The sequence below is a fragment of the Balaenoptera borealis genome (genome assembly GCF_965194805.1).
Source record: "Balaenoptera borealis genome assembly, chromosome: 9".
In the NCBI taxonomy this organism is placed as follows: domain Eukaryota; kingdom Metazoa; phylum Chordata; class Mammalia; order Artiodactyla; family Balaenopteridae; genus Balaenoptera; species Balaenoptera borealis.
In genome coordinates, this window is record NC_138873.1 from 27,364,747 (window position 1) to 27,392,443 (window position 27,697).

General features: G+C 39.0%; 1 protein-coding gene and 1 long non-coding RNA gene across 10 annotated transcripts in view; one reads left to right on the top strand and one right to left on the bottom strand.

Moving 5' to 3' along the window:
- The window catches only part of MAP7 (microtubule associated protein 7), a 161,333-nt gene extending 150,033 nt beyond the window's left edge, over window positions 1-11,300 (top strand). For 8 of the 9 annotated variants that reach the window (XM_082405686.1, XM_082405681.1, XM_082405687.1 and 5 more), the window contains 7 exons: window positions 366-537; window positions 783-884; window positions 1,280-1,330; window positions 1,431-1,488; window positions 3,960-4,062; window positions 7,806-8,029; window positions 9,829-11,300. In XM_082405686.1, the coding sequence (XP_082261812.1) occupies window positions 366-537; window positions 783-884; window positions 1,280-1,330; window positions 1,431-1,488; window positions 3,960-4,062; window positions 7,806-8,029; window positions 9,829-9,839 (721 nt within the window). In that variant the 3' untranslated portion in view covers window positions 9,840-11,300. Of the gene's footprint in view, window positions 1-365; window positions 538-782; window positions 885-1,279; window positions 1,331-1,430; window positions 1,489-3,959; window positions 4,063-7,805; window positions 8,074-9,828 lie in introns of those variants that run through there. The other variant, XM_082405680.1, reaches the window with a different exon arrangement.
- The window catches only part of LOC309635021, a 517,380-nt gene extending 502,442 nt beyond the window's left edge, over window positions 1-14,938 (bottom strand). Inside the window, exon 1 of the long non-coding RNA XR_014248583.1 lies at window positions 14,811-14,938. This is a non-coding gene — a long non-coding RNA (uncharacterized lncRNA). The remainder of the gene's footprint in view (window positions 1-14,810) is intronic.
- Window positions 14,939-27,697: the final 12,759 nt, after the last annotated feature.

Below are 27,697 nucleotides of genomic sequence, written 5' to 3' on the forward strand. Positions count from 1 at the left end.
AACATTATAACCTTTATTTACTTACAGAGATTTGGAGGGGAGCATTAAATTCGTTACTAAAAAGTCACATTATTGGATTAAACAAGTCTCAGCCTTTATAGTTATATTGCAGATCTTTTAAAAAAAAAAAAAAAAACAAGCTCTCCTCAGAATATGAGTGGATACGTTCTGCTTCTGTTTCCCACGAGGCAACAGGAGGCTGGGAAGGGGAGAAGGAGGGAGAGAGAGAGGGTGGCTTCACATGTATCAGTGGATGCTGTTGGCCAGACCTCCCAACAGACTGTTCTCGCGGTAACCACAGACTCGATCGAGCCTTGCCAAGGAAGTCCCCTCACGTATCTTTGTCTTGTTTTGTCTTTTTCCAGACAAAAGCGAGAAGAATTGGCCCAAAGGGTGGCTGAAGAGAGAACCCGCCGAGAGGAGGAGGCCCGCCAGCTGGAAGCTCAGCAAGCCAGGGAGAGGGAAGAGCAGCTGCGGCGGCAGGAGGAGGGGCGGGTCCGGCGCGAGCGGGAGGAGATGGAGCGCCTCCAGAAACAGGTAGGGGGGCGGGGGGTCCGGGCCCCGCCCGGGAAGCAGGGCGGTGTAGCCCTGGCTCAAGATGGGGCAAGGGGCAGCCCAGATGAGAAGAGGAAGCTGTTGAGCGTGTGGTTGGGAGTGCTCGTGTCTCCCCCGTGCGCGCTCGTGGTCCTCGCGTTCTCCGTCCTCGGGCGCCCCGGGACTTTGGCGCAGCGGGCAAAGCCAGCCTGTTTGTTAAGAAGCAGATGCCGACTTCCCGTTTTCAGAAAGAAGAAGAAGCTCGTGTTCGGGAAGAAGCAGAGAGGGTCCGGCAGGAACGGGAGAAGCATTTCCAGAGAGAAGAGCAGGAGCGCCTGGAGAGGAAGAAGGTAGTTGCATCCGCCCCCGCAGCCTGGCGCCCTCGCTGCTCTCATTCTGCCTAGATTGAAGGCGGCTCCAGACCAAGAGACTAGCTCACTGCCATCAGAAGACAAAAGTGTCCTGCCCATTCCAGGTTAACTAAAGTAGCTCTCAGTATTAATGTTCTCCTCCAAAGAAATCGCTCTTGGTGTTTCAGGCTTCACCAAAAACAGTTGCTTCCAATTCATGCGGCTTAAGCCAATTTCAACTTCTTTGAGTAACTCCAGTTAAGACAAAGACAATTATATTTTCCCAAAGTAATAGACATGTTTCAATGCCCTGCTGTTTGTTTAGTCAGTGAAATGCGCCAGGCTAGCTTTCTTTCCATGTCTGATCTGTTTGCTTAATTCTTCCTTTTTTGTAGCGACTTGAGGAGATAATGAAAAGAACCAGAAGAACAGAAGCTTCAGATAAGGTATTGAGATGGCCTTATTTTTTAACTATTCTTAATGGCTTTTTTTTTAACGTTCATTTGTAATTTTAACATTAAAAAGTCTTTTTTTTTTCTTTGTTAGAAAACTGTTGATCAGAGAAATGGAGATATAACCAAGGGAGCGCTCATTAGAGGAACAGGTATTTATTTCAGTGAACTCAAATCAATTCAAATATAGAATTTTTTAATTTATTCTATGGAGGTCAAGATAAACATTGATTTAAAATAAAAATACTCATTGACTCACAGAAGCTTAGGTGTTTCTCATCTAGTCCACAAATAATCCCCTTTATCTAAAAATCTCTAGCATTTCTAGCAGATTTTTTTCACATTTGTTTATACTCTAATGGAGTATTTAATATCTTAAGTCATTTTATATCATATACATGTCTCTGTATATATCTATGTGTGTGTATGCCTCTATAGATATGTATACACACGTATATGTGTATATACACACACGATTAGAAGAATTTTCTTTGAGTTTATAAAATTAAATTTCATTTGTCATTTACTATCTGCTAAAGGAATCTGTGTTTATATTTGCTATTAAGGACATTAAATTTAAACATTTTGACAACTTGTACTTATGGCATTTCTCAGGAAAGGATTTAAATGTTATTTCTTTTAGTTCTCACTTCAGAATAGAGTTAAAATTTGAAATTTGTTGAAATTTCATTAGAAAGTTGTTCATATGCCATAGGCTTTGGACAAAGATGATTAATTTCTTGGTGATTTTAAACCAAATTTGGTGTATATAAAAGTAAAATTTATCTTAGTGTTTTAGTACTCAGACTCAACTAATATTTATTAAATGCCTTCTTTGTGTCAGATACATCTGCATACATTTTCTTGTTTAATTTCCATTGCAGGCCTGTGAGATAGGAGATGCTTTATCTTGGAGTCAGCAGGCATTTTCAGAAAACTTTTGTGTGCCAGGCCCTTTTGTAGGTGCTAGGATTCAGTGTGAACAGGTCAGCCGAGGTCCCTACCCACAAGGAGAACTCAGGTTGAGTGACAGGCCCAGCTCACACAGCTGGAGTCCAAGTCACCAGCTTGTAATTTGGCTCCTTCCATGATTCCACGTGGTCTTCATGATTGTACATACAGGTGGTTGGTCGATAATTCATTATTCAGTCTTCCTCTTTCCTCATCTGCAGTATCAATATGAAAAGAAAGGGCCAGAGATACCTCCGTTTCTTTTACTGTTTATTATAGACCGGAGTAAAGATCAAATGAAAGGATTTATGTGAAAGAACATTCTCTGTTCTGGGGTTTTCAAATGTAAAATATTGGTATTTGGGGATTTGGTTTTACTTCAGTAGAGGCTATCCGAGTTCCCCTGTGTCATAATCCCTTCAGTGTGGGGCTTTTCATTCTCTTTTAAAGATGCCCTAATTATATTTGTTTGGAGAATAGCCTAATGGTTGCATATTAACCCCACTGCATTTTTAACAGGTTGCCTCCAGGAATGTTGTAATACATGTAGGCTTAAAGCAGGCATGGCACCCAGTAAGTCATCAGAATGAGCATTTTAGAATGTAAATTGCACCAACCCAGGATTATTTGAGGAACTGATGCTGCAGTTTGTACATGGCCAGGCTCCTGTTGGTTTTTTGTTTTTCCATCTGTCTTCTTCCTGCTATTCCCCTATCAATTCTTTCGATTATTCTTTGTACCTCAATTCGAGAATGAACAATGGCCAGAAGGAAGGTGAAACTTGTCAGTCATCACACCTGTGTTTATCAACTCTCATAATAAATTTGGTTTGAGTTAATAGTGCTAAAACGAGGCCTGAGGATTATCTAACACATGTTCCTCTTCTCCTGGTCCCACATTTGGTTGAGGACTGAATGGTATCACCAGTGCTCCAAAGAGAATTCTAGGCTGGGCAGGCAGGTGAGTTTGCAGACCTATCAGAAGTCTTCTCAGAAGATTCCTATAACCAGCTTTGCAAATTTTGGCAGCTTGTAAGTTATTAGTCTCTTCTTAAGACTTTACATAAACCTGGCCCAGATTTTAAAGTCAGTCATCAATATTGTTTGCTCACGCTAGACTCCAGTGGGGAATATTGAATGACTAGGTAGCACAGTTAGGTACAATTCACTGGCCTTCCGTGCATGAAATCCCTACCATTCTTAAGTGGGACTAAAACTGAGTTTTCCAAAATGTTTTTCATCACTTAGGGTATTTCATGGTGATTTGCTCCAAATCCTTCAGTAATAATTTGTTCAGCATCGGCCTGACCAAATCAGCTTACTGTTATCTTCGTCAATTGCTTTGGTTTCAGTATTACATACTTTTTTGTCCAAAGTCAATTTGGTGCAAGCAAAAATAATCACAGCACTGATTTCCACCCTTACAATGTGCTGGGCAGTGTTCTAAGTACTTTGCATGTGTTAATACATTTAATTCTCACAGTAGCCTATGAGTTAGGTACTATTACTATCCATGAGGAAACTGAGGCACAGAGCGTTTGTGGCTTGCCCAAGGTCACACAGCTGGTAAGTAGCAGAGGCAGGACATAAATCCAGGCATTCTGGCTCCTGGGGTTTGGGTTTGATAGTAGAGTTGTAGTAACCCTTTGTTCCATCTTCTTTGCCATGTCCAGCGGTGTCTGCACTTCCAAATATGACAAACTCTCCAGGACAAGGAGAACCAGTAGCCAGCCCCCATGTGGTTACCTCACCCCAATCAGAAGTGACTGTGGAGAGGTGAGTTAGACAACTGTGGCCTTTCTTACTTACGCACATTAGAGCAAAGCACGACTGTTTTTGCCCCACCAATCCCACCAGAATTTTCTGGGGCCAGACAGAATTTTGAGTTTTAACATGAAGATTTATTTAGGTTCATTAATGTTTGGTAGAGCTAGTAATTCTGTAATCTGAGAAAAGGAAAATGTCTTTTTTTCTTGAATCTCTAAATATGATGGTGAGGTTTTTGTGTGGCTATTAAAAAAAATTACAGGGAATAATTTGTTACTTTCCTTTGTATGTATTTGGCATGATCCTGGACCATCTTCACACCCTTTGATGATATACAGCAGCTGTATTTTCACTGTATATAATATTATAGTGAGTCTCAGGTTTGTTCCTTAGTAAAAGTAATTTAGATGCCAATATTTCTTTTACTAGTAGTAGAGCTTCTTATTGAGGAAACAAATGGTTGCTAACAATAGTTAAGAAGTGTGGGTTAAAGAAAGATTGCTTTTCTGTTCCTTTGCATTTATACTGACAGCATTGTAAGATTGCTCTCAAAAATGAAAATTAAGGGTAGTCATAGCCTGTGCCTAAAACTCCAGTCATAGAGAACTTATAGAAATATTTATAATAATGTTCAAATTTTTCAGCTGCAACTCTTTTTAATTATCAGAATTTACCGAATTATGAGTTCTGTCTCTAATGCCAGTCTTTGCTACCATAAGAGAATTGAAGCTCCTCAAATTAACTTTTTTAATAGATAGAAAAATGTCTTTTAAGATCTAAGATCTTTTTTTCTTCCAGTTTTACTGAGATATAATTGACATATAGCACTGTATAAGTTTAAGGTATATGGCATAATGATTTGATATATATAAATTTTTTTCTTAATCTGAAAACACATACTATACAACATTTTGTATTGTTGGAAGCCATGAAAAGACAAGTTGTCCTAAGATGGACATCCTAAGATGTCTGTAAGTCATAAGGTATCTATGTATAACTTTCTGGGACAGTAAACATTTTTTAAATTTGCCTATTTCCTACGAGAGATTTTAATAAGCGTTTGATTATGTTTAATAAATTTATTGTCATAATTACCTAAGAGATATATTAAGTGATATTTCATTTTTTTAGTTATAGTTTGATTTTCAAATAATATACTCATTTCCAACTACTATAATTTATGGCATTTAATTCATTGATGTCAGAGATTTTTAGAAAAGGATAAAAAGTGCCACAGAGAACCCCATTATTATAACGAGGGATAGGTTTTTTAAGCCACTGATAATTCTCTCTGAGGAGTAAAATTAGCTTACACTTTAGCTGACTCTCTTCAGTGGTAAAATCAAGTGATTAATCATTGTATAAGAACCTGAAACATATCTTCAAGAGTCTTGCATCCAACTTCAACCTCCAGAGAGCAGCCAAAGAAGGGGAATTCAAAAGCCGGTACTTGTATCTTAAGAGGACACACAGGTCCATAAACCCTAACCCCAGCAACTTCAGCTGCAGTTTTATAGTTTCTGCTGGTCACAGTGTCCTCTGAACATTTAATAATTGGTCATCCAAAGCATAGGGCATGATTATTCCTCTAATTGCTAACAAGTAAGAATGGGTGGGGTGGTTGGGTAAGAGTGGGAGGGGAAAATGAGGTCAGCTGTTGATGCAGGCCTGGGGTTGGCGTTGCCATTACAGCTTGTCAGCACACACAGGCCTGGAAGGTGACAGGAGTTGACGTGGTCAAGGAACAAGGGCTTTGAAGATGCATTTCTTTTGCCAAAACTTCTACTTAAAAATCTCTCTGGGATGAGAACCAAAACTCTTTCCCTGATTACAGAAAGCCCATTGGTACCGGGAAAGAGCAGGAGGATGGGCGTGGCAGTGCAAGCACTAGAAAGGCAGGTATTAGGAGGGGGTGTGTGCGCGAGTGCACACGCGCTAATGTAGGCTACTGTGATGCCGAGCCTCTTCTCCCCTCCTTAGTGAAATAGCGGAAACGCACCATTATAGTCTGAATCTGTATAACATTTTTATGTTCTCTTCCACGGCACTTTTACAAATAATATTTTCAACATACCCTGCAATACCTTGTGAAGCACTTAGGTCAGGCGTCTTTATTTTTTTTCTAGAAGAAAGGGTTTAATAATTAACAAAAAATACCATAATACCCAAATCAGAAATGTTTTAGAATATGTTCCACAAAGTCAATGTATCTCACTGACTGGGGAAACTAAACTATTTCCTCAATAGGGAAAAAAAAAGCAAAGATTCCTAAAAAAAAAAAAAAAGAACAATGGAAAGATTAGATGTCTACTAGCTTCATTTTCACCATTTGGGAAGGAGATGGAAAAAGACTAACTTACTAAAGTTCAAGTTGTTGGCATTACTGACAGTAGAGACCTGACTTTCTGATCTCTTCCATAGATCTCTGTCTACAGATAAACATTGGTTATGATGAGTGTGTATTAGAAGTTAAAACCGTCACAATTTTTGTTTCACATTTTTAGTCTTATTAATATTTTCCATTTGAAAATTTTAACTCTAGAATTTTGTCAAATAGGGTCATTTTTTATACATGAGCCACTGAACAAATTATGAAGTTTGCAAATAATGTTTACTGCTGCAGTCAGATCAAGTGAACAATAAAATTAATCGAACGTTCATTTGGTGCACAGGCATTGTTTTGCTGCATTGTAAAGCATAATAATGAACATATAACCTAACAGGCTGCCTATTTGGTTATGAAGTGTGTAAAGGGAGTGAAAAACCTAAGAGAGGGACTTCCCTGGTGGTGCAGTGGTTAAGAATCTGCCTGCCAACGCAGGGGACACGGGTTCGATCCCTGGTTCGGGAAGATCCCACATGCCATGGAACAACTAAGCCCGTGCACCACAACTCCCGAGCCCACGAGCCACAACTACTGAGCCTGCGTGCCACAACTACTGAAGCCTGTGCGCCTAGAGCCTGCGCACCGCAACGGAGAATAACCCCCGCTCACCTCAACTAGAAAAAGCCCGTGCACAGCAACGAAGACCCAGTGCAGCCAAAAAAAAAAAAAAAACCCTAAGAGAAACTATAGGTAGAAACTGAGAATTTGTTGGCCAGTTAAATGTATCTCAAAAATCCAAGATATTAAGCATGAATTAATAAGAATCAAGGTGGGGTCAGAGGCAGATTTAAGGGGCAAAGATGAGAAGGTTGGTCTTCAACAATTTACCTATAAAATTATGCACATGTCTCAGGAAGCTGGAGACATCCAGGAAGGGCTGGAATTTGAATAGTTGGGACTATAAAAAATAGCATTATGAGAAAAACATAGGACCAGAGATCACACATTCAATCTGGACTGTCTCCCAGTAGTTGTGTGACTTGTGCAAATTATGCCCCTCTATAATCCCCTCATCTTTGAAGTAAAGATCCTAATAAGGGCTACTCTTTATAAGACAAAGAGATATAAAATGCCTGCAGTAGACAGGCATGTTAAATATATGTAGAACTGTTGATGATGAGGATCTATTCTAATTGATAAATTGGTCCATTTGATAAGTTTTAGTTTAAAAAGCTGTTTTTTTAAATAAGAATTTAAGGTACAAATATGTCAGAATTCACCATTTTTGTTAGTAATGATGAGGTCAATCATTCTAACATTTCGATTGTTAGATTATAAAAGTATTTATTATAAAACAGTTTGTCCTAAAAATGTTTTCCAGTTTTAATACTAACTCCTTTTGATTTTGATTTTTCAAACTCCCTAGTACTCCCAATTTGGAAAAACAACCAAATGAAAATGGAATATCAGTTCAGAATGAAAATTTTGAAGAAATTATAAATTTACCCGTTGGATCTAAACCACCCAGATTAGATGTCACCAACAGCGAGAGTCCAGACATTCCTTTGAATCCTATTTTGGCCTTTGGTGATGAAGGGACACTTGGGCCCCTGCCTCAGGTAGATGGTGTTCAAACACAACAGACAGCAGGTAAGCTTGCCTCGAACTCCCTTCAGTAATCATCAGAAATATGTGACACCCAAGAGGGAATGAACCTTCTGCTGTGTGAATGTGGCACACTTTGTCCTTCAAGGGACCAGATAAGCCACGTGGAAGAGATTGTGCATGGGTCATTAGAAGTTGAATTTTGAGTTGGGTTGGGCAACTTCTAGGGCCCCTCTTGTTCTCCCACTCAGTGTAGAAATTCGGCCCGCAGCACCCACTGGGTATCCATGGGCCTCTCCTCACGGAGCGGCACTCATTGCCCAGTGGCAGTGCTTCATACTGCGTGCCCAGAACACGCTTCATATTAAGACAAACAACCGTAACTGAGTGGCCATTGAACCTAGTTCTGTCCACTAGAGAAAAGGTTTGTTTGGTTTCTATTCCATCTTTCTCAGCTCTTCAGATATTTTAAGACTGCCAACATGTTCTCCCACCATTTTTCTCTCGTTTGGGTTTAGCAACCTGGGATAATATACTATTGTCCTTTTTAAATGTAGTAAGATAGTTACAATTTAAGGTAATGCGACTAATATTCCAGACTAGGAGCATACTGAGCCCAAGGGCCTTCCATCCCTTGTTGAGTGACCGTAGCTGTTGAAACTGCAAGTGACTTTCTTATACCCTGTCTCTGGAACTCACACTTAACCTGAAGTCATTGTGCAAAAAGAACAATAGCTTTACAGGACCCAGAGAAATAACAACATAAAAAAATTACCAACGCAGTGCTCATAGTAACTCAACAGCACAGTCCCATCAGTGTCAAGAACAAGTGGGATAATCCAGCTCCATCTCTTTTCAAACCTCTTTGATTTCTATCAGCTTCTCTCCCAGCACCTCACTTTCATGTATTGACTAGCATCTTTTTATACTGTTATGAAGAGAACCAAGCAAATTCAGGATGTTTATAGATGAGTCGGTAACGCATTATTTGTGGTCAAATTGTTTTGTCATTTAGATTCCATCTGTGCACTTTTAACATATTTCCCACTTTAAAACTGGTTGGAAAAGCCAACTTTGAACCTCCTATCCAAATGAAGCTAGTCTTTTTTCCTTCTCTAATATACTGACCTGGGGAGTGTAACTTCCCTTTAGTGATCTACTTTTCTAGATTGTAAAAGGAAGAAGGTCCAGCTGTCAATGGAAGCTATAAAGCCTGACATTCTGACTCTTAAGCCTTTGAGAACAATCTGATTACCTGTGTGTTGGTGGAAACATTCCTGGTGCAGCTTCCTGCTTTGTCATGTCACAGATTCAGAGAGATGGAAGGAACATTCAGATGACTTCCTGCTTCATTCACCAGGCTTTAAATCACCTTTTGATGTACCTGTCATTTCATTCTCACTCTTCCATACCTTATCTAGGAACATAGTCCAGTGTCTGTGATATTAAGTGGTGTTAGGGTTCTTTTGTGGTCATGACTACTTATCAACCAACATTTATTTAACCTCCAACATATGGTTGGAACCCGAAGTATCAGGTACTGAGGATTCAAGACAAATGAATGTAAAGTCCGTATTCTCAAAGAAAAGTACAGTTGACTTATGCAGTTTGGAAAAGGAAATGATATATAGCCTAAGTTAAAGAAAAGGACATGTTTTCCTGCTAGTGGTAGAATTCACTTATATATAAGACCACGGATCCTGATAAAATTGCCTATTCTTATATAAGACAATGTATATAAAAGCATGGTAAAATTTTAGGAATGTAAGATATTACTGTAGTATTCTTTAAGATTTTAGATAGATGTCATATTAATCTGTTCTTTTTTCTGTCTCCTAATATAGAAGTTATATGAGCATTTCTTCTGAAGAACCAAAGCAGAAATTTAATAAGAATTTCTACAATTAATGGAATTCCTTCCATGCTACAAAGGAGCATCTCCCCTTCCTCCAGTTTTCTAAAGATTTCTTGACCATCATTTTGAAAAGACTTTATTAAAACCAGCTAAAGACAATAGACTGGATAGCTTTTCTAATAATTTTCGCCAATAGAGAAAAAGAAATCCTCCCTTGTTCTTCAGTACTTTAAAATGGCTTTTTCCAGTGTGCTCCTTCTTAGGAAATCAATATTTTTCTGCATTCTCTAAAAGATGAGAGCATTTGGCTGTAAAAGAAATGGGCCGAGTAGGCATGATTTTTCACATAGATATTTTGGACTTTAAAAGCTAACATGTAAAATTGGCACAAAAATTTTTACCTTTTACAGTGTAATACTTGAAATATAAGTACCTCTTGGTTCAACAAGTAGAGTGAATAGGAGAGATGTTTAAATGAAGCCTGTTTGTTTAAATATTATTTAATAGAGCGAAGAGCTCTATTTGTAGAGGCAGATTACCAGGTTCTTGTAAATGCAACTTGTACATGGACATTCTGCAAACCCCACTGTCCCATTCTTCTTGCATCTCCTTTTGCAAAACATACTCAACAATTTTAAAATGTGAAAAAAAAAACATTATTTTTTCAGAGCAAGAAAATAATTTACTGTCCTCTTAAATAATGTATTTATAAAGTTTTTTCAGATAAACTAATCAAATAAATTAGAACAATGTGACAACATTGCAGAATTTGATTTATGAGATGCATTCCTTATGTTACCATGAGAGAATGTTGTTGATGATTCAGGGCTATTTCTGAAGTCTGTTTATTGCTGCTGTCCCCAGTGATGGTGGGACTTACCTTTGCCTTACCTGATCACAAATTATTTGGAGGTGGGGGAGAATAAAGATTTAATATTTCTTTAAATAAAAAAGAGAATTTGGTTTTGCTCGTTTAAGAGCAATGAAAAAATGATGGAATGTGGACTGCGTTTGGCACCCAGGACACTGCAGGATGAGACCTTCATGAAGGTCCTTGTTCTGCGGGGTACCCATCAGCTTTCACCCTTCATCCTTCTTCGCTTTCGCTGCTGAGCTTGGCTGTACAGACTTGCACTTTCATTTGATCATATAAATTCAATTTTATTTTATCATTTGAGAGACTACTAATAACTAAATACTGAAGGAGAGAGAACACTGAGGGAACGCATTTTTTTTATTATGGAGTGTTTAAAAAAGGTAAACTTCTGCCCCTAGAATGTGTGGGATTGATTAGATTGAATGAGGGGCTGTTCATTTATTGGACCTTTTCCTTAAAATCCAAGCATACCCCGTCTTTAGTAACAGCTGTAATTTGTTAAAAACATTAATTTGGGGTTTTTCCCTATTCTCAGTTGTCCATGTACACATAGTCATATTAAAAGAAAAATCTGTTCAACCAAATTGTTTTTTTTTTTTTTTAATCGACCTAGCATGAAACACCAAATAAAATGTGTTTGACATATTTTTACTTTTAGGTTTCTCATATGTTATAACTTCACTTAGGTTGATTCTTGAGTTTTCAAATTGTTCTTCATTTAACCTCAACCAGCTTCCTCTGAACAGGCATACAGAATAGGTTGATTTCAAATTTAGAGCAGGAGTTCTGTTTTGGCTAGGTTTTCCTTTTTTCATTTATATTTAACTTAAGCAATCATTAGCAAACTGAATGCCTCTACGTAATCAAGTTTTAATTAGAAGTGGTAGAAAATTGTTAACTCTATTTTGTCAACTACACTGCCAGAGGATGACCTTGACCTTTACAATGGCTAGAATGCTTTCTGTCCAGCCCTTGAAGATGAGTATTCACCTACTGATCTTAAAGAGGTCCTCAGTGGGCACTACATTAAGGGAAGGTCTCAGGGATCAAATATGACCCTCTCCACGGAATGAGGGTGCATGGGCTTTTAGTTTCCTTTTCCACAACATTGCAGTCTGTTTTAGGCCAATTTAATCACCAGTCACAAGTTCATTTGGTAGATACCTTCCAGTAAAAGCTGGCAGCTAAGGCTATATGTTTCCTCCTGCATAACGTCACTACCTGGTGGTATATTATGATAAAAGCAAATCTAAAACAGAGTTTTAGGGGGAGAATGAGGGAATAAGGAGGCTGAGCAGGCTCTCAGTAGAGCCAGAGAGGTGAAAAACTACAGAAAGCTGGAAGAGAGGCGCTGGTCCATGAGAAACTCATCTGGGTTTGTTGTCTTATCAAAGTTGGGCTCCTACCGTCTTGCAGAGGGTGGGAGATGGGGCCCTGTCTTCAGGTGTCGGCTGGAACAGTGTTTCTCATCCCTGCCTTTGCTCATGCTGTTCCCTCTGCTAATAATACTCTCCACTTCATATGAATGTTTGGAGGATTCCATGAGGTCTAGCATGTAAAGATCTTAGCACCATGCTTAACCCATAGTAAGCAGTCCGTATTTATTAACTAAATAAAAAGACTCATCCTTCAATATTCAGCTTGTGTTTCTCCGTCCAAGAAACCTACTTTCCTCCCAGAGTCTCACTCTAGGTTAGGTGCCCTTCCTCTTTTCTAATGCTAACTCTCTCAATATGCCTCTGTCATTGTGCTTGCCACAATCTATTACATTTATATTCATGATTCTCTCCCCCACTAGACTGAATCCTTGAGGGGGAAGACTTTTATTCATCTTTGTACAGTATTCCCAAATGTCCAGTGTGGTACCTGGTACCCATTAGGGACTTAGCAATGTTAATTGTTATAATGGATGGATGCTTGCATGCATGCATGAAATCCTCATCTTGACTTTTTGACAGCTTTTGAATTATTGATTAGCCCTTTATTCTTGAATATCCTTTCTCCAGTGGATTTTGTATCAAATCAGAGGTCAGTTGCAGACAACAGAAACCACCACAGTATTTTCAGCAGAGGGGGATTTAAACACTGTTAAAATTATTGGAAGGACTGAAGAGCATGCTCTAGACTGGGCCCTCAGGAATGACTCCCAGATCACAGCAGATAGGACCCACTAGGAGAGCTACTACCTCTCCCACTCAGGAAGATGAGAATTCAGGAAGCCACCCCTGGAACCACTGAACATATTGCCTTTGCTGAGATCCAGAGATCAGGAGGCCACCACAACTGAACTTTCTCCTAGAGCCACACAAGCAAAACATGGATTCCCAGGCCTTTGCCTCTTGTCCCTCGGGAAGCTGATGCGGGAATGCTGAACACTGGCCAGGAAGGGCAGAGGGAGCCAACAGTCCCATGACCTTCTTGCCAGCAGAAGCAGCCCAAAAGTGCTATCTACATCTTTCAAGCCTCACTCACATCACCCGATTCTCAGAACCTGCATCACATCCAGACCCTCTGGTTGCAAGGAAACCTGGGAAATGTAGTTTTCAGTCTTAACACTGCAGAAAGACATCCTAGACTCACGGTGGATTGGATGTTAAGACAGCCCCCAGAGATGAATGGATAAAGAAGATGTGGCATATATATACAATGGAATATTACTCAGCCATAAAAAGAAACGAAACTGAGTTATTTGTAGTGAGGTGGATGGACCTAGAGTCTGTCATACAGAGTGAAGTAAGTCAGAAAGAGAAAAATACCATATGCTAACACATATATATGGAATCTAAAAAAAAAAAAAAAAAAGAAAATGGTCAGAAGAACCCAGGGGCAAGACGGGAATAAATATGCAGACCTACTAGAGAATGGACTTGAGGATACAGGGAGGGTGAAGGGTAAGCTGGGACAAAGTGAGAGAGTGGCCTGGACATATATACACTACCAAATGTAAAATAGATAGCTAGTGGGAAGCAGCCGCATAGCACAGGGAGATCAGCTCGATGCTTTGTGACCACCTAGAGGGGTGGGATAGGGGGAGTGGGAGGGAGGGAGACGTAAGAGGGAAGAGATGTGGGGATATATGTATATGTATAACTGATTCACTTTGTTATAAAGCAGAAACTGACACACCATTGTAAAGCAATTATACTCTAATAAAGATGTTAAAAAAAAAAAAAAAGACAGCCCCCAGGATCCTCCACAGCTCCTGTGGCCCTGCCGCTGTCCTGGCCCTCCTCAGCCCCAACTCTATCCTCTTCACTGAGTCTTCCTTTTCTTCCCAGCACCCCACCCAATATGATTTTACCCTTATGTTGTCTTATGTCCACTATAAGTGGACTTATGACATAAGACAACATAAGTTGTCTTATGTCCACTATTTCTTGCTAAATGCTGGCCACTTCTTTTGAAATAAAGTCTACCTTTACGGTCCTACTCTCATCATCTTCATTTCTACTCCGATCACATTCATATCTAACGCATGGACCATGCTCAAAAGCTTTTGTTTCCTCATAGCTGTCAGCTGATGAAGGTTTTTTTTGTTTTTTGGAGTTTTTTGGCTGCACCACGTGGCTTGCAGGATCTTAGTTCCCCTAACAGGGATTGAATCCAGACCCACAGCTGTGAAAGCGCTGAGTCCTAACCACTGGACCGCCAGGGAATTCCCTGAAGGTCTTTAAAAGGCAATTCATCAACCAATTTTGACTCAAAGTAGATGATTACTCCAGATCAGAAAAAGATGACATAACATCTAACACAATTTTCCCTTTATGTTCAACAGAGACCAAGAAAGTCAGGTATGAATAGTCAGGTTTTTATGTGCTAAGTACAGTTTCTTTCCCTCATATGGAGATATGAGTAATAAAAATGTTTTTACAATTTATCTTTCTCTAAGCTTTAATGAATTTTGAAGCTTATTGGTAATTGTCTTTCCAAAATTGTATCCTGGCTTGGAAAGTTAGAGAAAATTTCCTATATTAAGTAGAAAATACAATTATAGTTAAAATAGCTGTCATTCATTGTGTATTTACTATGTGCTCGTCACTGTGTTAACGGCTATTATACTTTAGCTCCTTTAACTCCTTTAATCCTCACAGCACACTCTTTTTTTTTTTTTTAAAAAAAACATCTTTATTGAAGTATAATTGCCTTACAATGGTGTGTTAGCTTCTGCTTTATAACAAAGTGAATCAGTTATACATATACAATATGTTCCCATTTCTCTTCCCTCTTGACAGCACACTCTTGAGGTTGATACTATTATCCTCTGAGACTTAGAGAGGTAAAGAATTCTTTGAAAATCACACAGCTGATAAGTACACTGCCAGGACTAGAGCCCAGGTCTGCTTCCAGGGCCCAAGTTCACATCCACTGCTCTGTCTATAATGTGACCTCTAAAATGAGTTCATTGAAATCAATGTGCTCTGTATGTGAAGGGAATTACTGCTTTAGTTTAACAGTAAACTCTCAAGAGGGGAAAAAAAGGAAGATGCATCTTCTTTATCATTGATTAAACAGAGATCGACAAATAAGTAAATATATTTGGAGATAATTGGAGTAAGGTTCTTCATTCTCAGAATAGTTACAAATATGGAAACTCAGTGGTGTTGAACTAGATTTGGAGGTATTGATGTGAATGCATAGTATCTAAGATAAATAGATAGATAGATAGATGAGATTTCTGTACATATATATGTATATGCATACATTTATTTCTTAGCTCTGCCTACTGAGAGGACCTAGTAGCAATGACAATCTATTAGCAATGATCACATCTAGGGCCTAGATATTGGTTACTAAATATCATCTTCCACTAAAAGGAAAGCGGGGTCTTTAAAGAAATGGCTGCTTGCAGGGCAAGGGCAGGGAAAGTACAAGATGAGTTTGATATATCTTATGCCCCATAAAGTGGGCAAGTGCCTTAAGAATTATGGGAACATGTCAAAAGGATACAGGATCCAGTTTGAAAGGCCTTCCACTGGCCAAATCTAGGACAACTTGAGCATCAAAATAATAATGATAGTCATAGATTGTGACCCATTAAATAAAAGAGAAACTAATGAGGCCATAATGATTAAAAATAGAAGAAAAAACTCTAACTCACAGTCAAATTTCAGGTAATAAATATAGAAAGAATATGGAATCTTAAAATCATCAAATTGCAATTATAATAATAATTGATTCAGGCAATAATCATCAATGAATACCACAAACAGTGGGTAGAAATTTGATGAGGAACAGCATACATATATAGTCTTAAAGTATCATTCCACAAAATACCTAATATTATTCATTTAAAAAGTTAAAAAATACTTATTAACGTTAAAGTAGAGAAACCTGTCAAATATCACCATAAGTGATAAACATTAACACTAGTCCAGCTCATGGGCCAGATCCATATATGTATCCTCATATGATACACTGAGGAAACACGGCATTTCGATATACCTGCCCAAAATGCATAACCTAAATTTAATGATGCTGAAACATCAGACGATCCCAAAATAAAGAGCATTTGACAAAGTAACAGGCCTGTACTCTTCAAAATGTTAAGGCCATGAGGGATAAAGAAAGACAGAAACATTTCCAGATCTAAGGAGACTAGAGAGAAAACCTGAGAACTAAATGCAACATATACTCCTTGACTGGCTGCTTTGTCCAAAGAAGACAACATTGGAACAACAGCCAAAACAAATGGGAGGGGGGGGTCTGTGAAATAACTGGTGGTGAGTATCAACGTTAATTTCCAGACTGTACTGTCATCAGGTGGGGGAGTACTCTTGTTAGAAATTACAAACTGAAGTAGTAAAGGGTAATAGGGAGCAGGTCTGTAAACCTCAAATAGCTTAGAGGGGAAATATACGTCACATACATATAATAGGCATTTTATATACGTGTGTGGGTGTGTATCTGTGTGTGCTTATGTACGTATAGAGATCCAGTGATGAGGCAAATGTAAAAAGTTAACTGGGGAATCTCCATGAAGGGTATATGGGCATTCTTTGTGTTGTTTCTGTAATTTTTCTAGAATTTGAAATTATTCCAAATGAAAAATGTTTAAATATATGTACATAACTTTGGGATGATCTCTGTTCCTTCTGCCTGACATTAGCACAGAAAATATGATAACTGTAACCTAGCTTAGGTTCACGGCTGTGCCATGAACCAGCACTACGACCGCGAGGTGAGTCAAGGAGTAACAGTGGCTTCTATCTATTGAAGTCTTACTCTACGTGGAGACAGTGCCCAAACCGCCTTATACATAGTACACATCTTCCCGACAAAGCCCAGAGGCTTGGGAGCCTCAGCACCTCGCCCAGGCCCACCCAGCTGAAAGGGGCAGGGGCAGGGGCAGGCTCTGAATTCGGGCCTGCCTCGTGCACAGCTCAGGCTACAGCCGCTCTGCTACCCTAGTTTATAAAAAGACAAAGTTGCACTAAATACCTGCTAAACTTCTTTTTAGCCCTGAGATACTATAAGGCACATTTCCAGGTTTCTTTTTTGGAGATCGTGATTCTTTTGGTGTGGTGGTGAGGGTGTCCTGGGTGACTCTTAGAATGAGACTTGCCGGGGTCATGTGTGTGTGATGGCTCGGCCAGGGCTAATTTGTTTGAGGTGACATCTGGACCCTTAGCTTGGTATTTTCTCTTGACCTGCATGTAGGTGACCAGTATCCCCCTCTCAGCCATCCTTTGCTGCACAGCACACTTCTGGAGCTAAAACATCAGAGCTGCTCTCTATGAGAAAATCAGGTCGTGTCCATGATTTACGTGCAGTGACCACACATCCTGGTTTGCTGGAACAGTCCTCATTTAGCCTGCTCTCCTGGGATAGGTACTATGAGCTCCCCTTTTTTCTCTTCCAAGGGTCTCTGTTTGGACACAGGTCCTATCATCAGGCTGCTGAAGCCCTCCTGCCTGGTCTGGCTGTCAGAGCCTCTCATAGGCAGTCTGTCTCCTGTGCAGCCGGTCTGTCCGCATCTCTAATCAGTGGATCTCTGACCAGACCAGGTTGCACTTTGTCCCCAGACCTTTAAAGAACCACTAGACCATGGGAGTCATTTATAGTTTCACTAAACACGGTATAGATCCTTCAGAGCTTTGTGCATTCTCTTAAAATCACATACATACAGATACTGCTCATCAAGTCAAATTTTCAAGCCCAATACTTTCCTTGCCAAAGACAGTATATGTTTATGTAAAGCCTAAGCGCTTCATGCCAATAGCTTGTCTTCGTATCATGACCATTTGACTATGAAATATAATTCTTTATAGTCTTGCAGCTCAGACTGGGTTCTCAGCCGGCTCCCTGGTCCTCTCTTGATAATGACATCATCACTCACTCTCCAGCTGGAAATGACAAGGGTTTCCATGACAAAACAAACAGACTCTGCTGGCAGAGGCTTTTGTATGTGGGTGTATATATCCTCTGTGCCTCTGACTCTCAGGGTTGATGAAATGGGCCTCTCTAACAGCCTGGAAATAATAGTAAAATGCAGATGTCACAGGCGATATGATAAGATTTTTTTTAAAATTATTTTTGGCTGCATTGGGTCTTTGTTGCTGCATGTTGGCTTTCTCTAGTCGTGGCGAGCGGGGGCTGCTCTTCGTTGCAGTGCACGGGCTTCTCGTTGCAGTGGCTTCTCTTGTTGTGGAGCACCGGCTCTAGGCGCGTGGGCTTCAGTAGTTGCAGCACGCGAGCTCTAGAGCGCGGGCTCAGTAATTGTGGCATACGGGCTTAGTGTTCCATGGCATGTGGGATCTTCCCAGACCAGGGATCGAACCCGTGTCCCCTGCATTGGCAGGAGGATTCTTAACGACTGCGCCACCAGGGAAGTCCCAAGATATTTTTTAAACATACATCAAAGCAATAAGGCCTTGAAAAGAGGTAATTATTTAAGCTTCTTAGGCCCGAAGAATCCAGATGTTTAATTATAAAATGTTTTCTTCCAGTTCTAGATATAAGCTCTCCTGGTAACATTGAACTCTGCTAAAGAATATGATTTGTCCTTCTCTTCCTTAGCCCTATTTTTTTTTTACAAATCAAAATGTGACAAGAGCCATTTAAGTGAGCAGAGGGTCAATAATATGAATAATAGCAACTATTTGTGAAGGGCTGACTCTGCCTGCATCAGACTCAGGGACTTAACATGCATCATTTTGAATCCCCCCACCAGCTGGCGGAGGTAGGTATCGTTATTCTTATTTTAGAGATGAAGAAACAGGGTAGTGCCAGAGCTGGGATTGAATCCACATCGTCTTGACTCCAAAACCTATGTTTCATCTACAAAACACTGCCCAAGGAAAGTTATGCAAATAAACTTTACAGTTAATGCTCACTATTTGGGCTTGACGTTTTAAGGATGGGTTGGAAAAGGAATGGAAAAAATAGATTTGGGAACTAAAGCACCCATGAGCCTTATCTTCCTGTACCAATCGCAGACCTAAGATAACTTAATGAATAAAGCCAGCACATAAAATCAACAGTCATGGGCTATAAATATTAACTTTATTCCCCATTTTGTTCTCTCCATGCTGTTCCCATGGAGACATAGCTCCTCAATTTATCTGGAATTCAAACCGCCCAGGGGATGTGACTGAGAGCTTTGAGAGAGGCCCAGTAAGAGGCAGGCGCTGTGTAAAGCTTCAACCCCTGCTTGAGTTCACTCAGCCCCTCTCCTTCTCGCTCTTTCTCCCTTTCCCATTTTTATTAGAAACTGATGGTGAGATGGATTCTGTAATGAGATATGGACTCAATAAAATCTTCTCCGTTTGTAAACATTCTCAGGGAGAAAAAGAAACCTCTATGGTGACCGGCCATTTGTAGGCAAGCCTACAGACACCTTTCTGCAAAGCTATCCTCTCAGGGGTAGAAACCATCCCTAGATCTGGTAGACATTACTGATACCCACAGGGTCTAATTAGACATTCCACACCCACACTGGGCACTGGCTTAATTAAAACATTTATGCTGCCATTTTAACATTGAGATATATTTCATTCCCTGCAAACAGTACAGATTCTTGAAAAAAAAAATCACTTTCAGATGGTCTAACGTGCCATCAGATGCTGCCCTGTGTTTTTATCTCAAATGAGATTTCTAATTTGGCCATTCTGGCGCTATTTTCTTGTTTCTCAAGATAGGTATGGGGGGGAAAAACTTAGGTCAAAAAAAATTTTGCTGTCCCTTAAAGGGTCAATACTCAGTAAATTTTGAAAATGAAAAATTCTTGATAGACAAGTGAATGACAAAAAACATTAGTATTGAAAGGCAAAATCTAATGACAGTGATAAATAAAAGTCAAATTGAATTATCTTGAAGGAAAAACTATAACTCATTCCTATCTTCATTTTCCTTTTTGGTTTCTCTCTTTTTTCTTGTCTTCATAAACCTACAAAGAAGACTTCTATGAATTTGTGATTGAAGTTCCTACCCCTTCTTTGCCTTGCCTGTAGAATAAATTACCTTAAAATGGAAAGGGGTGGGAATCAAAGTTTAGTCCTCACCTCATATATGAATATCTCATGAATAGGAAAATAAAAAGTAATCATAGCTTCTACAGGTTGAAGGCTGGCTGTGTCTGCTACGAGCCTGGCTTTTAAACTATTCATCTGCATTTCTCATTGAATTCTCACAGCATTCTTGCAAGATAGGCAATAGTAGAGCCATTTATCATTTTGCAAATGAAGAAACAGGCTCAGAAAAATTAAGGAACCTACCCAAATCTCACATGTGGTAAAAGCCAGAGGCAGGATTGAAACCTAGGTGTATCTCATTCTAAATGTTATATTTTTTCTACTACTCCATGCTGTCCCTCAACTGCTGTACTTAGGCATCCAAACTATAAGAAACATGGTGATAGAGTGAAAGTGTTTCTTTAAACCTTAAAACCAGGTATGTTTAAAGGGAATAGACTTGGAAGATTTTCTTCTAACATGACAAAGTGCCTGGGACAAAACAGGAGTGAAACGAAACTTAGTTCCTCTTCCCTCAGAGAGAGTAACTTAACTTGTACTAGAAATTTCCACCAATATATTTTATTTTATTTTATTTTATTTTTTTCCCTTCTTTTTGAAATTTTTATTCAAACAAGTAGAAAGGGGCTTAAAATTAAACAAAGTACATTTTTTTGGTCATATATATACATGGAAGAATTTCAGTGCCTTGTTGCAATATATTTTAACATGCACCTGCATTGGCTTGAAAGTCTTCTCACTACAGGCTGGCAGAGCAATTCTGTGGAAAATACTGGCACACACCATTCACTGCCCTGCTTTCCCCCTCTATCCATACCTCCTCATATCCCTTCCTCCGAGCCCTAATCCTATTCAAGGCCACAGATAATGGGATTAAAGGAAACACAGCCAGCCAAGAAATCCTTTCTAACCTTCATTTTAACGCTGGGCATTTTCTGAACACAGCATATAATCTTTATTAAGTACTGGATGCCCTTGTCATGGCTCCTTCTATACTGAGATGTATCCTCTCAGGAAATGTATGACAAACAGCAGAAGGAGAAAGAAAGAATATAAGCGGGGTGAATGTGTTATTCCAGCTTTCTGCCTAACTGAAAAACAACCAAACTTCCACAATCACATCAGGTAATACTGGCTGCTTCGAATCACATGCTATGCAAATGTGTGTATTTTTCAAAGACCAGATCTGTACTGTTTAGAGGACCCATAAGACTTTGAAGTAAGCACAATTTTGTTCTAGTCATTAATAGGACCCCAGGGTACCAAAGTCCTGTTCAACATGGGCTCTAATGTTTCTCAGCAGTTCTGTGAGGAGGCTTGTCCCTTGAAATACGTATTGCTTGTTGAGGGTTATTTCAAATGAAAAGTCTGTGTCCTTCTTTTATTCCTACAACCATATCATCATCAATTTTTCTTCTCCTCCTTCTCTTCTTCCTCCTTTTTCTCTTCTCCCTCAAATTTTATTGAACTCCTTTATACCATGTAGTTAATATTTATTGATTGTAGTTTGCACCATTGCTCTATTTACCTACATCCCTCCATTCTTATATCTTCTCACAAAGGAATATCTTGTTAAGACTTTCTGCAGGCTAACTAAAAACAATCTTTTTAATTAATGTAAATGTTCAACCTTATTTCAGGGAGAAAAATTTCATGACATCTAGCACAACTCTAAACATTTTCAGAATTCACTGCAAAAGCAATGTTTAAAAATCCACAAAGAAAGTGAGTCTCACTATGGAGTAATTAAGATACAATATAGTTCACCTCAAAAGAAAACCCAAGCTTTTGCTCACTCAGGACTTAAAACTAAGGCTTACACATTTTAAGTGGTTTGTTCTGAGCCGGCCAGGGAATGATCTTATTAGGACATGAAAAGCCTCTTGCATTTAATTCTCACTAGCAGATATCACCCCATCGGGGACCAGTAACTCAGACCCAAATGGGGCCAAATCAGCTCAGCAGGATGGCCTCAGAGCCTTCTCTGTTCTTAATGCTGCAAGTCTAAGAGATCTCCAAACCTAGAATCAAACTGGCAGGGATAAACATCCTGTAGGATATTGAGGCCATAGGAAGCCTGAAGCTACCTGTCGTGATTAAGAGTACAGGATTTGGAATTCTGACCCTTGTATTTGAATTCTAACTGTGCCACTAACAAGCTGTCAACTAACTCCTCTGTTCCTGTATTCTCACTTGTAAAATGGGCATAAAAGTAATACCTACTTCCTAGGGTATTATTATTCCTAGGGTGAATAGGGACAAAATGACATGAGATGTGGAATGCATTAATAGTAGTGCTTGACATGAATATTAGCTATTATTATTTTTGCTATTAATATTACTATTATTACGACAGCGAAAGGAAGATTAAAGCTGCTGTGCCAGGCCTGGAGATATAGTATCTGAATTTGTGGGAGTATTTTGCAAGATTCATTAGCTTGGGCAAAGAGCACATACCTGATGGTTTTGCCTTGGGTTTTAAAAGAAAATATATCTTTTAACCTTTTTGTACTATGACATATAATACACATGCAGAAACATAGGTAAAATATAAATTATAGTGTAAGGAATTACGTTAAATTTAACACCCATGTAAATCTCCCAGGTCAGAGAGGATATTATCAGAAGCCCAGAAAACCTCTGCATGCCCTTTCCAAAACACAAATCCCTCCCTCCTCAAAAGTAGCCACTATTTGTACTTAAATATAGTCATCTTTTTGGCTCTCTTTATTCTTTAAACCTAAGCATACGTAAACACTATAGTGTGGTCTTGCTGTCTTTTTACAGCAAAAATGGGATTGTACAGTGTGTATATTTCTTTGTTTCTGGTTTCTTTTGATCAACATTGCATTTGTAAGATTCCACATTTTATTTATTTCTGTATTCCACTGGATGAATATGCCACAATGTATGTACTGTTTCTGCTGTTGATGGACATTTGTGTGGTTTCCATTTTGGACATTTGGATATTAAAAATATTACTGTTATCCAAACTCTTGAACAAGTGTCTTGGGGTTCACTCACACACATTTTATATACCTGGAGTGGAATTGCTTGATAACAGAAATGCAAATATTCAAATTTAGTTGACAATGCCACGGGTGTTTTCTGAGATCAATGTACCATTTACACTCTAATCAACAGTGATGAGAGCTCCTGTTGCTCCACATTCCCACCCCAAACTGGTCTTGTCAAACTTTTTAATTTTAGTCATTCCCGTGGGTATAGAGTGGTATCTCATTTCCTGGATTATTAATGAAACTGAGCACTTCAATTTTTAGCGGCTCTTTCGATATGCATATCTCTTGTCCATTTTTCTTTTGGGTTTCATCTTTTTCCTACTGATTGGTAGGAGTTCTTACTGTAGTCTGCGTGGGATTATTCTTAATAGAGTTTGCTGTAGATTTTTTGTAAATAGACTATCATATAAAGGAAGTTCTCTCATACTACTAAGTCTACTGAAGTTTTTATCATGAATAGATGGTACATAATAAGGATGGTGATAAAGAATTAAAAAGCAAAAAATGCATAACAAACAGCCCTGTTATATCTCCAAATTTCCAGAAGGTGGAGGAAGAGAGCCACTAAAAAGACTTCAGCCTAGGATTTCCTGCCTTCCAACACTTATTACCAGTTTGAATTGTGCAGAGAAGTTGGCCTATTTAGCTATTTTATCCTCATTCACTTAACTTGTAGCATTCCCAGGCAGAAATAATCTTCACTAATGCAGTGTTATGTAAGGGGTGCTGCTTTCCTGGTTTGATATCTCTGGGCTTCAATACTCAGGGTGCACTCAATCCATGTAAATATAAAAATACCTTACGGGGCTCTTTTGCTTTGGAATAATGACAGTAGGATTCATTTGAAATGACTGAACTCACATGCTGGAATGAGTAAACAGATGTAAGTAAGTACTGATATATGGCTACACACTTAGTCTGCTCAGCCTGCCATAACAACATGCCATTGGCTGGATGGCTTGATCAACAGAAAATTTATTTTCTTACAATTCTGGAGACTGAGCAGTTTAAGATCAGTGTGGCTGGTGTGAGAGCTCTCTTCCCAGGTTGCAGACAGCCACCTTCTTACTGTGTCCTCACACAGCAAACAGGAAGAGCGCCCTCTAGTGTCTCTTCTCATAAGGACACTAATCCCAACACGAGCCTCATTCTCATCACCTCGTCTAACCCTCATCTCCCCAAATTCCCATCTTCAAATACAATCACACTGAGGGTTAGAGCTTCAACATGTGAATCTGAAGGGGACACAAACATTTAGTCCATGACAACTAACTGCAAAGGATCTCAGGAAGGAGGTGGTAAAAGCTCTCAGCCCAAATGAAGAGAATTGACGCATTTCTGATCAAGTCTCCATTCTTTTCTTCACTGATCCTCCGCTCGGTATCTGAGTCTATTTTTGTCCTGTTCCATCTGTCCCGAAACTGGAGAACTCCTTTATCAAGGCCCTTCTTACTCAAAATCTGTTATCTTCCTTCTGTCTACTCTCAAACTTCCCTTTAAAACAGTATTTTAATCACACGATGACTAAGTGGGCTTATTTAGTCCACTAAACTGCAAAATCCAAGCCACCTACTTTTCTTAGTGTTCTGGGACAATAAACTTTTACAGCTTTTTTGTTTTGTTTTACTTGTCTTTTTTAGTTGAAGTACAGTGATTTACAATATGGTTCGTTTCAGGTATACAGCAAAGTGGTTCAGTTATATTTTTTCAGATATTTTCAATTATAGGCTATTACAAGATATTGAATATAGTTCCCTAAACTATACAGTAAATCCTTGTTGCTCATCTATTTTATGTGTAGTGTGTATCTGTTAACTCCATACTCTTAGTTTTTCCCTCCCCACATCCCTTTCCCCTTAGAAAACAAACTTATGGTTACCAATGTCTGTTTTGTAAGTAATTTCATTTGTATTATTTTTTAGATTTCCTATATAAGTGATATCATTTGTCTTTCTGACATACTGCACTTAGTATGATATTCTCTAGGTCTATCCATGTTTCTGAAAATGGCATTTCATTCTTTCTTATAGCTGAGTAATATTCCATTATATTACATTTTCTTTATCTATTCATCTGTTAACGGACACTTAGGTTGCTTCCATGTCTTGGCTATTGAAAATAGTGCTTCTGTGAACACTGGGGTGCATGTATCTTTTTGAATTAGAATTTGTCTTTTCTGGACATATGCCTAGGAGTAGGATTGCTGGATCATATGGTAGCTCTATTTTTAAGGAACCTCCATACTCTTCCATAGTGGCTGCACCAATTTACATTCCCACCAACAGCGTAGGAGGGTTCCCTTTCCTCCACACCCTCTCCAGCATTTATTATTTGAGACTTTTTGGTGATGGCCATTCTGATCAGTATGAGGCAATAGCTCATTGTGATTCTGATTTGCATTTCCCTAATAATTAAGGATGTTGTGCATCTTTTCATATGCCCGTTGGCCATCTGTATGTCTTTGGAGAAATGTCTATTTAGGTCTTCTTCCCATTTTTTGACTGGGTTGTTTTTGTTTTTGAGCTGTATGAGCTGTTAGTATATTTTGGAATTAACTCCTTGTCAGTTGCATCATTTGCAAATATTTTCTCCCATTCCGTAGGTTGTCTTTTCATTCAAGGATACCCATTCTCACCACTTCTTTTCAACATAGTATTGGAAGTCCTAGCCACAGCAATCAGACAAAAAGAAATTAAAAGGTATCCAAATTGGAAGGAAGAGGTAAGACTATTATATACAGATGACATGACATGATATTCTATGTAGAAAACCCTAAAGACTCTACACAAAAATTATAGAACTAATAATGAATTCAGCAAGGTAGTAGGATACAATATATACAGAGATCTGTTGTGTATCTTTACAATAACAATGAAATATCAGAAAAACGTTTAAAAATCCCATTTAAAATGGCATTAAGACAAAACCTCAGAGTAAACCTAACGAAGGAGGTGAAAGACCTATACTCTGAGAACTATAAAACATTATTAATGAAGGAATTGGAAGACGATTCGAAGAAATGGAAAGATATCCCATGCTCTTGGATTGGAAAAATATTGTTAAAATGGCCATAGAACCCAAAGAAATCTACAGATTTAATGTGATCCATATCAAGTTACCCATAACATTTTTCACAGAACTAGAATCCTAAAAATTTATAAGGAACCACAAAAGACCCCAAATTGTCAAAGCAATCCTGAAGAAAAAGAACAAAGCTGGAGGCATAACCTCTCAGACTTCAGAGAATACCACAAAGACATATGGATCAATGGAACAGAATAGAGCCCAGAAATAAACCCACACCCCCCATACACAATGTAGAAAAGAGTCTCTTCAGCAAGGGGTGTTGGGAAAGCTGGACAGCCTCATCTAAGTGAATGAAATTAGAACACTCCCTAACACCATATACAAAAATTAACTCAAAATGGTTTAGAGACCTAAATATAAGACATGGTGTCATAAAGCCTCTAGAACATAAGCAAAACATTCTGATATAAATCGTAGCAATATTTTCTTACATCAGTCTCCCAAGGCAAAAGAAACAAGAGCAAAAACAAATGGGACCTAATCAAAATTAAAAGCTATTGTACAGCAAAGGAAACCACGAACAAAATGAAGAGGCAGCCTATGGGGTGGGAGAAAATATTTACAGCTTTTGCTATGACTAATTTTTTCTTTAAGTTTTTCACTGGACCTTAAAGTTCATACAATTATACTCACTGGTCATGACTCACTCTTTTCACTGACCCATGAAAAGGCGCCGTTTCTGGAAAGGAGCTGTCCTCTCTGGCCCTCCCTCTTTTCTCTTTCCCTTCCCTATTCTTTCTACAAATTTTGTTCTTTCTGCTCTCTCTCCCCCCAAAAAGTAAATATTTTTTGGATGGTAACAATCTTTTCCTGATTATGTCCTACTGGGAAAACTGCCACCTCTTTTTTTTTTTTTAATTTTTATTGGAGTACAGTTGCTTCACAATGTTGTGTTAGTTTCTACTGTATAGCAAAGTGAATCAGCCACATGTATATACACGTCCCCTCTTTTTTGGATTTCCCCCCGATCTAGGTCACCACAGAGCACTGAGTAGAGTTCCCTGTGCTACACAGTAGGTTCTCGCCGGTCATCTATTTTATACATGGTATCAATAGTGTATATATGTCAATCCCAATCTCCCAATTCTCCCACGCCCCCCATTCCCCCTGGTATCCATACATCTGTTCTCTACGTCTGCGTCTCTGTTTCTGCTTTGTAAATAAGATTGTCTATACCAATTTTCTCAGATTCCACATATATGCGTTTATACGATAGTTGTTTTTCTCTGAAATATTTCACTCTGTATGACAGTCTCCAGGTGTATCCACGTCCCTACAAATGACCCAGTTTCCTTCCTTTTTGTGGCTGAGCAACATTCCATTGTATCTATGTACCGCATCTCCCCCAACCATTCCTCTGTCAATGGGCATTTAGGTTGCTTCCATGACCTGGCTATTGTAAAT